The 12758-nt window shown below is 42.4% G+C and overlaps 1 protein-coding gene across 1 annotated transcript in view; it reads left to right on the forward strand.

Annotated features, from left to right (window-relative positions):
- Positions 1 to 490: 490 nt before the first annotated feature.
- CIB2 (calcium and integrin binding family member 2) overlaps positions 491 to 12758 on the forward strand; it is a 77430-nt gene continuing 65162 nt past the window's right edge. The window contains exon 1 of the mRNA XM_077829319.1: positions 491 to 541. Coding sequence (XP_077685445.1) covers positions 491 to 541 — 51 coding nt within the window. The remainder of the gene's footprint in view (positions 542 to 12758) is intronic.

Below are 12758 nucleotides of genomic sequence, written 5' to 3' on the forward strand. Positions count from 1 at the left end.
CAGCCTCTCTTGCTAGCCTCCTGCGGAAGATAAATGGATTGTCGGGCGACACCTAGTGGTGCAGAGCTACTCTCACACCGGGAAGTTACAGAGAGGGAGTGCCGCGGAGACAGAGACTGGGGCAGCAGAGAGCTCGTTTCCTTCTGACACTGGATGTTCCTCATCAGTTTTCACGCCACACAAGCCCTGTACTGTACTCGAGGAAAACAGGGGAAAGGACGATGGCACCACCATTTCTGGGTGATACCTGCCTGGGATTTTAACCTTATCCCTCCTGGCACATCAAAAAGCAGCCTTTGCCAAGGTTCCCAGAAACGACTTCATTGCTCCTTGCTAGCCGGACAGGTGCAGGCAAGTGCAGTTCAATGCGGGCTTGGGGATTTCTTCAGCACGATCACGAAGTGTATATGCTCTAAATGCCTACAGTACAGAGAACTCTTGCAACTTCTTATGTGATGCATTTGCACAAAGGGAGAATTCCTCATTTAAGATGGGTAATAAGCAAACGATATTTACTGATGAACAGCTAGATGCCTATCAGGTAAGATTCCTAAGTCTGCATTAAGGGGGTGATCTGAATATGCTGATCTGGTTTTTGATGTATGATCCAACTTAGCTTGTAGGGACATGTTTATACTTTACTGTCTCTCTCCCTCACCTCTTATACCTGTTAATTAGATAATTAGTGTGTGTTTGCGCATGCAAATAAGTCCAGTCCCCTATCCTGGTGCAAAAAGAACTCTTCCCCTCCACCAGGAAGGGGAATCAAATCCCAGACACGGAAGACGAGGAAACAGAGATTAAAGTTTGTGACCACTGTGATAAATGGGAGGTTTTAGAGTGATCCTTGCATTTAGCATGTTTTATAGAAGAGATTGTATCAATCAGACACACTTGCACTTCATGTCCCTGATCCCTTCAGTGGCAAGGAAATTTATAGACAGGTCAGTTTCATGTCTCCTAACAACTATGTACTGCACTCACTGCTCTTCAAAGACGTAGAGAGGTGTTTCAGTTTCAGTCCATTAGATATGGTTGCCCTAGGTTTGCTCACACTTCTGGGTGGAGATTGTCCTTCTCCCCCTGACAAAGAGAGATCTGCATTTTGGGAACAGCACTCTCCAGAAGTGACAGGTTTTTTATATCTCTTTGAATACAACATGTCACCTCTGTTGCATTTTTTCTCTGCCCACCAAAGTCTTTCCCCATCTCCATTCTCAACATCTCAGCATACTGCAGAGGTGCCTGAAGCAGGGTGGGGAGCTGCCTGCAGTAGCTGGCATCTTGCACAAATCCAAGAGAATAAAAGATGACAAAATGTAAAATAGGAGAAAGCAGAGAAAAGAGGGAGCTATATAACTATCCCGAGAGGTATAGGGGGCTGGCTGCTCTGTTCTCTTCCACAAAGCATTAAACGACAGTAGAGTGAATAGTGCAGTAAATAACATTGCAACATTCAGCTTCTCTCCTGACCCAGGACCTGATCTAAAGTCAATAGTCTTTTCACTAGCCTCAGTGGGCTTTGGATCAGGCTTTAAAATGGAATGCCTAATTTCAGAAACTAGATTTATTTAGAACAACCCCGGATGGGGACATTCTCAGATTTCTTAATATTTAACAAATACTGAAGTAGGCAAAAGGCAATGCTCTTCTATACTTTGCCTGTTACTTCTCACCTTAAAACAGCTCTCCTATGATGAAAACAGGATAGTTTCATAATACAATATAAGAATAAATACATTCACACACTGATCCAATATGCTGACTGGATTCCTCCCTTTCATAATGTCACAGACATGTGCTTTGTCATGTTCATATAGTGATCACAAGCAGCATGCGGGAAAGGCTCATTTAACCTTACTTAGTTGCTGATCTCACCCCAACCTGCCATCGGTTATTGTAGTACATTCTGTAACCTCCGCAAGCTTAACCAAGGCTATGTTTATAGCAATGCTCAACATGTTGTGGAGAGGGAAATCAGAGATCTGTAAAACACCCAAATGTCTGTATTCCTACTACCAATAAAAGTGAACACAGAGCGGAAACCCAGATGCAATAAAACAAAACAAGACCTGAATGTAATTAACATTAACATCTTGGCACAAGCTGGCAAATGTTAGAGCTGAAATGCCATCCTTAATTCATTACACTTCATCTTGAATTTGCAGCCCATACCTTTCATAACATCGGGAAATTTATCTCAGACCCTTGCAGTAGCTAGGCACAATGGGTTGAGTTAGCCTATGGAATTTCTCTTCTGCAGGAGGTCATAAAATTAATTAGAGTCACTGGATTTTTAAAAGGGCTGGATAATTTTATGACCAGTAATAACATTTGTTTTTATGCATGTTAAGATAAGGGCAATTGAATTTCATGCTTCAGGACATCAGCTAATCACCCCATGGGTCAGGAAGGAATATTACCCACATACACTGTGCAGGCAAAGTGGCAAAGTAGGCAAAGTGTTTTACTGCTTATTTGCCTTCTCTGGAGCATCAGTTATTGTACATTGATGGCAGCATAAGTGAAGGAGCAGGAGACCCTATCCTGCTTATCTCACACAAGCAGTCCCATTGAGGGTAGCAGGGCTACCTGCATGAGTAAGGCAAACAAGATTTAGCCTAAGGATGGAGTTTCAGCCTTTTTCTTTGAATATCCCAACTTGGGTAAGTTAATTGCAGTTTCCAGTTTACTCAAGCAAAAAAGCTAAAATCCCCCTGTGCTGGTTATTCCCATCTGTGGGTGAAGGACTTCTGTGATACCCACCTCAGAGCTTCCTTTCCATTCTTCTCTGAGGGCAGATTCAGGGATCAATGTTTGGATCCTCTAGATATGTATGGATTTTGGAAGCACCATTATAGCCCTGGGGCATCTGCACCAAGTCTCTTTCTTCCACACTGCATGTGTTCTCCCACTCTTCACCCTGGCTTCCTGCTGACCCTAGACCCCTGAACCACAGGAGCCATGTGGAGTGTTCCACAGAGATGAAGAAGAGGTGACATAACTCCCTGCATACTCCAGAGTAATACCATTGAAGCTGAAGATTTACACCAGCATAAGTAGGACAAGATGTGACCAAGAGTATGTAGTAAGTTATGGTGCTTTTCTGTCATGTACTTAGCAGTGGCCCCCTGGCTGCAGTAACTTACATGTGATGTTGTGTAGGTTTGGGGAGGTGGAGAATAGGCTGGAGACCTGCTAACCCACCTGCCCCCTTTCCACCATTGAAATTCTTCAAGGATGTCTCTGTTGTGCTGGAGGAAGGGGAGCATAGAGCACTGGGCCCACAGCTGTTTAAAATATGGACTTTCCATTGTTTGGAAACAATGGGTGGGAAATTCAAAGGGGCCTAAGAGAGCTAGGATGCCAAATCCATTGAGTCTAGGACTTCCAGATCTAAATTAAAAGAGCCTCGATCATTTTTGCTAAAGGACCAATTCCTTATAGTATATGGTGTATATAGATTTGAGTACACTTGATATGCACCTGTGTGCATGTAACTCACAGATGGTCTTTATGAAAGAGAACTCACCTCAGCAACATCAGGATTGTGAATTAAAAACATTACTCATGAAATGTAAAAACGTTTAAAATGGACCTTGCAGTTTGATCAATCCTTATTTTGCACTTTTGGTAATTGGAATTAGGTAGCTTCCCCCTGCCCGCTTATATCTGTCTAGGCATTTGTACCATACTCATCACAGTGGCATCTGAATGACTCCTTGGCAACCGAGACATGGCCTTTTTATAAATGGTACTTCAATAGATCTATACCATATAGGCTTAAGGAGTTGGTCTTTTAGCTCTTGCATTTAGACCCAGAAATTTTGGGTTCAATCATCCACAAGATGATCCTTGTGTCATTACACTATATAATGTGTTTTAAGGAGAGGTTTTTGTAAGTCTGGAGATGAATATTTGACTGAAACTGTTTGTAAGAGAGCTATGTAGTGAGACTTGATCATATTTAAACCCTCTCCATCTCTTATTTTAGTGAAAGATGGAGGCAAATTAACCATCAAAATTCTTCAAAGCTACAAATCTCCTAATATCTTCTCCTATCATTTGGCAGCCTTTATTCCCTTAGTGTAGCGCACCAGTTGACAGCTCTTTAAATAAGCACATTGAAAAGCTTTGGAAATTCAAAGGAAATGGGCTTTTGCACAGATTGGTTTCCCAGCAGAACTTTATGTCAGTTAAAAACTATATACTAGCAGGAAAACAAATCCTACCAGGGCTCTCTGCTTTCTACTGCCATTTCCCTATGCTCAGGTTAGTGAAATCATTTTAACATACAAATGCAAAATAGAAGTAAGGTCTGGAGGAGAAAAGAGTAAACATTAATCAATAGAAAAGAAACATTTCTCTAACAAAGTGTATTTTAAGATTGAGCTTTTAAAAGCTTCTTAAGGAGCAGTGAACACGCAATTTCCATTCAAATTAAACTCCTGGTGGCTTTGAAAATCCCATTCTCTGTGTCTAACAGCCAGATTTGGTCACCCTTACTCACACTGAGTATTACGTACCTGACATGACTTTGTGGGTGCCCCCATGATTTCATTCAGACCATTTGTGGGCAGTTGTCTACACATGCAAGCTCTTCCAGAATAAGGTAGGGTTTGAATTTAAAGCAGAGTAGCTATTCCAGAACACTTCCACTTTTTACAGCTAATTTGGAAAAGGGCACTCTTATTCTGGAATAAGAGTGTCCACACATGGAGTTATTTTAGATAAGCCCTAAAATAAGCATGTGAGGAGTTCCAGTGTCTTCACTGGAGTCAGACTATATATATATATATATATATATATGCTTATAGGGTTATGCTTATTCCTGGGTACTCTGTCTTGTTCTAGGAGGAGAGCATGTTCTAATGATGAGACTAGGGGATTGAAATTTAGAACTCCTGAATTCTATTTATAGTTCCACAAGAAAAATATGTTCCAGCATTTAGAGCAAGGGACTAAAGTTAGGACTCTGGGGTATTTTTTTTTTTTTTAATCTGTAGGTATCATAAAAGTAAGTATGCAGAAGTAGCCCAATTTTACTGAAATCATAGCCAAGCCTATAGATTTGGCATATTCTTTTTGAGAAGCAGTATGGCTCAATGCAGTGGCTCTCAACCTTTCCAGACCAATGTACCCCGGTCAGGAGTATGGTTTGTCTTGCATATCCCTAAGTTTTACCTCACTTAAAAACTACTTGCTTACAAAATCAGACATAAAAATACAAAAGTGTCACAAAACATTATTACTGAAAAATGGCTTACTTTCTCATTTTTACTATATAATTATAAAATAAATCAATTGGAATATAAATGTTGTACTTACATTTCAGTGTATAGTCCATAGAGCAATATAAACAAGTCATCGGCTGTATGAAATTTTAGTTTGTACTGACTTCACTAGTGCTTTTTATTTAGCCTGTTGTAAAACTAGGCAAATATCTAGATGAGGTGATGTATCCCCTGGAAGACCTCTGCATATCCCTGGGGGTACACGTACCCCTGGTTGAGAACCTCTGGCTTAATGAATGAGAGTTTGGTGTGCTATATTAGAGATCTTGTTTCTAATCCTAGCTCTGCCAGAGCTAATCTATAAAATTGTGGAAATGATACTTGGTTCCCTCATTGCATAGGGGAATGAGGCCTTGCCCAATAGTAAGGGTTGTATAGTGCAGAGGGTGGGATTGGAGCTCTTGGCTGCCTGGCTCTCAGTCTATGCACTTTTTCCTAGGCCAAAGGGCATTTTGGTGAGAACAGTAGGAGCAGGCACCCTTTTGCCAGTGTTCTGAGCATTTAGAATTCTGTGTTCACTTTGAAGGGCTGTGGGATGCTCATTATGGCCTGAGAACATGTACAGTACAGCCTGGTAGGAGATCAAATTGTACCAGAAACTTGTGCATATGCATATGCACAAATGATGATTTTCTGTGGCTTAGATTTTGGCTAAATCTAGATAGATTTTCATAGGGGCAGCAAAAGGCACCTCTCTGACCTCAGGACTATTGCTCTACTGCAATTCAACTTCCTGCTGCAACCTTGTCTCAACCTTGTGCACCCAGGAAAGGGTGGCTGTAATTTATCCCTTAAAGCACAAGATGGCTATTAATCCTCCCATGAGAATGGAAGAGAGCCCCTCCCCCCTTTCTCTTAATCTTCTGCCCTCAAAAAACCTCTTTAAAAAATCATCCAAATTAGGGTTAAATTTAAGAATTGATCGCCTATGCTGAAAGGCCAGTACTTCACCCTTGCTAATTAAGGCAACACATAATACTACTTGGAACAAATTTTAGATTCTGAGCACATTTGAACAGACTTAGACTCTTGACATTTAGGCCTAGTGTTCAGTGTAAAGGTGATGGGGTATGAGGGAAGGAGAATCCTGAAGAGTTAATTGGACTGTGGTTGGTTTATGACCAAAAGAAGCTCATTATATTTCTACTGCCCCAGTCAGGTAAACAGAAAAAAGAAATTTAATGGTGAAGGTGCATTAGTAGATAAAGTACACCTTTGCTTATATAACATCTAACTTCTAAGGACATCAATGACCCTTCAACAGACATCTAATTAGCTTTTATTTTTAAGGGCATTGGGACATCATAAATGGAACGTTAGATCTACATAAAAGGAGGAGACATTATCTCAGTGGCTAAAACATGTAACATTGTGCATTTCCTACTTGGAGAGCAGGATCTTAGTTCCAGAAGCTTTCACACACAGAGAGCACCTCTAGTAGGTTGAAGGTAGTTCAGCCATCTGTATAACAGTGGGGATCAAAAAGGAAGGGAATATTTTGGCTGGGGTCATGGGGATAAACTCTTGAGGGCAAATCCTCAGTTTGCGCAAATTGTTTTAACTTGGTTTACTATGGACATTTACACCAGCTGAGGATCTGGCCCCTGCTTTTATGAAAAATGCCATGGGAGCATCAATACCCATGCAGCATAGACAGGTGTGTGGTTGTTAAGGTCTGATCAGGAAGACTCACATGCAGTAATGTACATGGTAGTAAATGTTCTATCTCTTAGAAAGATGGGGTGATTCTACTGGGATTTGAACTTCTAGTTTGAGGGAGGATAGGTAGTGCCAATCTAATACATAGACCACTAAACCCATATCTCTCCCAGCCCCATCCACCCTCCACTATAAAGAAGGTAATATAAAGTGCTAGTTTACTACTTATTCTTTCTCATTATATAATCTTCTGTATGAATGAAATTGCCAGATGAAAATCAGATGATTCACCTCCATGTTTATCCTGGCCAAAAGTCTTTAATTAAATTGGAATTAAATTGCCAGAGTTCCAGCCACTACAAAATGTAATAAAATTATTTACTATATGCCAGGTGGGATCAGCCAATCTTCTCAAATGCAAAACACTTTTTAGACCTTGGGCTTACATTTGAACATGCAGTCCTGAAATGAGTTTATAGACAGCATGTTACTTAAAGTGCCTATATAAAGGGATGATGCCTTTGTTACTAGAGAGAAGCTTGAACCAAAATCCAGGATGTGAACATCCTTGAAGTTTCTGTGATGGAACAAACCAAAACTGCAGCTATCAACATGCCTAAACTTTGGGGTAGTTTTAATCTTATCCACACTTTGCAACTTGTCAAAGCCAGAGTCCATAGTCAGGAGCCAGAGCCAGGGGTCAAAACCTGAGGTCAGAAAGTGGAGCAAGTAGAGTATTAGGCAAGGAAGGGCTCAAGGCAGGGACAGGACCATGGAAAGATTAGGTGCAAGGCAGGAGCAGCAGGAGCAAGGTAGCACAGGAGCAGGTACAGTGGTGGGCATAAGTGTTGAGAAGGTAGCAAGCTGCTGCTCTTGCTGGCTTAAGAGCCACCCTGCTGGCCTCAGCAGCCAATCAGGTTGCATGGCTAATCAGACTGATGTTGCAGGCCAGCTGTACTGATGAGGCTGCCTGGAGACTAGTTTTGCTGCAGGCCTTAATTCCTGATGGTTACATTGATGGCATTTTCATCCTCTGGACAGACAACCTACACTCCTTCATAGATTTCCACCACAACTTCAACCACCACCACCACCACCCAGCCATTAAAATTTCTCTAGAACATTCTCACATCAGCATCAACTTCCTGGACTCCATGATCAGCTTCAGTAATGGAACCCTACAGACAACTATATACAAGAAACCCACGGATCATCACACCTACCTTCACAGATCCAGTAACCACCCCAAACACACCAAGAAATCTGTTCTCTATAGCCAGGCACTCAAGTACCACAGAATATGCTCCAACAAGAAGGTCTGGAATATACATCTTAGTTCACCTAAAAACACCTTCACCCAACAAGGACACTCCACCAGAGAAATAGGTCATCACATCATAGAACAGGCACACAAATACCCTGAGAGAACCTGCTTCAATACAAAAATAAAAGTCCCTCCAGTCGCACACCTTTTGTTGTCACCTGGAACCTATACGGTATATCATCAAACAATTACAACCCACACTTGATGGGGACCACATCCTAAAAGACATCTTTCCTAAACCCCCTCTTCTGGTCTTCAAATAATCCCTCCAACCTCTCCAGGCTCATCTCTAGAAGCAAGCTCCCTACAGACCAGGACTCACGAACTGAAACTGGCACCAGACCCTGACAGAAGAACAGATACAAAACCTGTAGCCATATCTCCACTGCTATGATGATGCAATACCCCCCACAGCACACCTTTAAGATCCATGAGTCTACAGATGCATATCACAGAATGTGGTGTGTAGTAGGAAGAGGGCCTGAAACATAAGCCCTTGTATCAGAGGCCTAGTATGAGGCCTGAGGCCTGGACTAAAATAGTGGTCAAAGCTTTGCTAATTTAAAGCAAAGTCAGGCTATGACTAGAGGCAGGGCTTGCTCACAGAACCTGGCGAGAACAGGGCCAATATTGCAAAAACACACATAGAATCATAGAATATCAGGATTGGAAGGGACCTCAGGAGGTCATCTAGTCCAACCCCCTGCTCAAAGCAGGACCAATCCCCAATTTTTGCCCCAAATGGCCCCCTCAAGGATTGAACTCACAACCCTGGGTTTAGCAGGCCAATGCTCTTTCCTAAGTAGTGCTAGGCACAAGAATACACATGCACACACATTCCAGAGGATGGTACCAGAACACTTCAATACCAACACATTTCCCAAAGATAACAGGAACAGGCTGACCCATCCTAAAGATAAGGTCAGGAGGACAGCGTGATGGATATAGATGTTTTTGATTGAACCAACAAATACAAGGTAATGGGTGGCACCTAGCCCCATCAGAGGGGCAATAAGTAACTTGTTTGTATCAGTGTATAAAGAGGTACCTCAGAGGGAGTGTCTGTGGCCAGCTGAGGGGGGAATGGAAAGTCCCACCATTCACTGAGCTGCTTCCATTGTCACTGGCATACATGTGCTAGTATAACTATAGGCATTGATCTGGGGAGCTAGGACTGTGCTTCGTTGACAATAAACCTGACCAAGTGCCTTCATACCTTAACAGATCTTGTGGTCATTGGGTGGTTCGCTAAAGGTCTGCTGTGCCAGCTACCAGCACAGAGCTGGGACGGCACACAGAGGGAGCACACACAGCCAAACATCTAACAACATGGTGTATTTCTTCCAATTCACTAAATGCCCCAATAACAACTATCTGGTTGAAACAAGACAATCGCTCTTGAATGAACTTACACAGAAAAATGATAAAGGACAAAAGTATCTTATCGCTTGTGGGTGAACACTTTTCACAAAGTGATCACTCTATGTCTGACCTCTCAGTCCTCGTCCTCAAAGGAAACCTGCACACCTTCAAAGGACAAGCCTGAGAGCTTAAATTCACAACTTTGCTAGATACTGAAAATCATGGACTGAACAGAGTCACTGGATTTATGGCTTCTTACAATAATCTGTAAAGCACTTAACCCCTCCCCCACTGCCTTTTTCCCCCTTCCCTCCCTCCCATGACTGGTGAGATGTTAATGGGTCACTTCACCTTGAATGGTCCCTTGAAATATGTTAACTACATATGCTAAACAATCTGTTCTACCTTGTATATAGCTGTGATGCTCTAAGTACATTTCCCAAACCTGAAGAAGAGCTCCCTGTAGCTCAAAAGCTTGTCTCTGTCTCCAACAGAAGTTGGTCCAATAAAAGATTTTACCTCACCCACCTTGCCTCTCTATACCACTGTAAGACCCCATTGGTATTATAAAAATAATCACGTTCAGAATTGGCTGAGGGACATTGTCATGGCCCACCCTTTTTATAACCAGGGATGGTTTTTTTCCTGGGTCCACTGTGGAGAGCCATGTAAAGGATGGGTTCTCAATCTGGGGATCAGCACCACCACCTCTGGATAGCCAGTTGGGGAGTCCTGAAATATTTTTCTTTTTAACCTGGGGTCACAGCCTGGCAAAGGTTGAGATTCACTTATGGAAAGGACCCAGGGGAATGGAGAGCCTATCTTAGGAAAGGAGACTAAAAGAGCTTGGCATGTTTAGCCTAGCAAATTGAAGGCTGAGAGGGGATATGATTACTGTCTATAAATACGTTGTGTGTGTGTGTGGGGGGTGTAAACACCAGGGAGTGAGAAGAGATATGTAAACTAAAGGACACTGATGGCACAAGAACAAATGGATATAAACTGGCCATGAATAAATTCAGGGTGCAAATTAAAATAAGGTTTCTAACCATCAGAATAGTGAGGTTCTGGAAGAGCTTCCCAACAGGAGTAGTGGGGGCAAACATCCTAACTAGTTTTAAGATTGAACTTGATAAATTAGTGAGCAGGATTATGTGACAGGGTTGCCTACAATAGTAGAGGACTCAACATGATGACCCTGGAAGTCCCTTCCAATCCTATGTCCTATGTCACTATGTTTTAGCCTTTGGCTCTAGCAGGATTAAAACATGGCTCCCTAACATGATTCAACCATGCTTTTTTCTGTCACCACACTCAAAAAGAAACTGTTATAAAATAGCTGGTCCACCACTGTGTTTCCAAATCTTCTTTAAATGTGTTTATTTCTAGAATGTAGAGCAGCTTAACTCATTCTTAAAAGGTAATTTTGTCTTTTTCATCCACTTGCACATAAATCCCACATTAGCTCGCTCATTAAATAACAGTTTCCATTGCTTTCCTGAGTCTATATAATTACAGGAAGATTGCTAGTGACAGCATCACATTTATTTGTCAAACTACACCAGCCATTCGTTGGTAAATGAAGTGTCTTTAAACGATACCTTGACAGTAGGTGTTACATGTGCTGGAATTAATGAAGACTTAACCAGCTGGCTCTTATTTCACTTTGTGCAGTTCCAGACAATGTGACATCACTGTCAGCAGCTCACAAGGAGCCCTCCGATTGTGCCCCTGTAACAATATTCTGTTACACAATATGCGAAAGGAGGAGCGGCCTCTCCTACCACTTCATATAGAGAGGAGCAAGACAACTTAATAATTGATGGGAGCAGGCGTGATCGCCTATCTGGAAACCTGAGACAACCTAGAGGATGCTGCTTCAACCAGCTATGATGGATCTGTTTTGCCCTTCCTGGAAGGAACAGGCAGTTGGCCAAAATGATTCTCAGTGCAGGAATTAAATGATTTTTCTTCAGAGATCTAAAGAGCAAGAGTATTTGCTTCCCCCACCTGCTCTAATCAGGACATCTAACAGGTCAAACATTATTACCTTGTCACTAACTGACTGTGGAAAATGCAATATATTTTTACATTATTTACATTAAAAGGAAAATAATTAAGGGCCAAATCCTCGTGCCAGCCTGATTAAACTGGGCAAGTGCTGGGCACAGGAGTATGGTGGGGTGGAGCAGGAGGTATCCTCCTGCCAGGCCATGGAGCTGCGCTGCTGAGGCTCAGCTCCCTTCACGTGCCTTGGCAACAGACTGGAAGACCAGAGGATGCCCATTCCCTGTGTTTGCTCCCCAAACATTGCCCCTAACCTCTTGTCCAGGAGAACCGTACCAATTCTGCTACCAGGGAACCCTTCCCAGCTGTGGAGGCTGGGGTGGGATTTTCTCCAAGTGAATAACATTATAGACCAATCAGCCTAATTTTGATACCTGGAAAGATACTGGAACACATTAATAAACAATAAATTTGTAAGCACCTAGAGTCGAATAGTGAACAGCCAGCATGGATTTATCAAGAACAAATCATGCCAAACCAACCTAATATCCTCCTTTGACAGGGTTGCTGGCCTTGTGGATGAAGGGAAGCTGTGATATATTTTGTAGATGTGATATATTTTGATTTTAGTAAGGCTTTTGACAGTCCCACATAACATTCTCATAAGCAAACTAGGGAAACGTGGTCTCAATGAATTTGCTGTGAGTCTATGCTGGAGGAAGGCGCTGGATTAACAGAGCTGGTGAAGAGGAATTTTCTCTTTATCCACAGAACTGCATACTGCAGTATGGACAGTGGCAGGTTATGCTTCCCCACAGTGCCTGACAATGTAGCTCATCCTTCACCTCATGTTGGATCCTGCAAGGTGCTGAGCAGTCTGGCCTCAATCCAGTAAAACACTTAGACGCGTGCTTAGCAAGTGTATTGATAGATCCAGGCCAGAGTGCTCAGAACCTCACAGGACTGAATCCCTGGGGAGCTTGCTGATCTAGGTGTGAATTTTCCATGGTCTGGTCAGTTGTTAGCCATTACTGAGACCTCCACCAAGGGCATCAACTAGAAGCAATAATGATGATGAGCTTTTTGCGGTATGGTCGGAAGTGCCAATCCTC

This window comes from Eretmochelys imbricata, chromosome 10, assembly GCF_965152235.1.
Source record: "Eretmochelys imbricata isolate rEreImb1 chromosome 10, rEreImb1.hap1, whole genome shotgun sequence".
Classification (NCBI taxonomy): domain Eukaryota; kingdom Metazoa; phylum Chordata; order Testudines; family Cheloniidae; genus Eretmochelys; species Eretmochelys imbricata.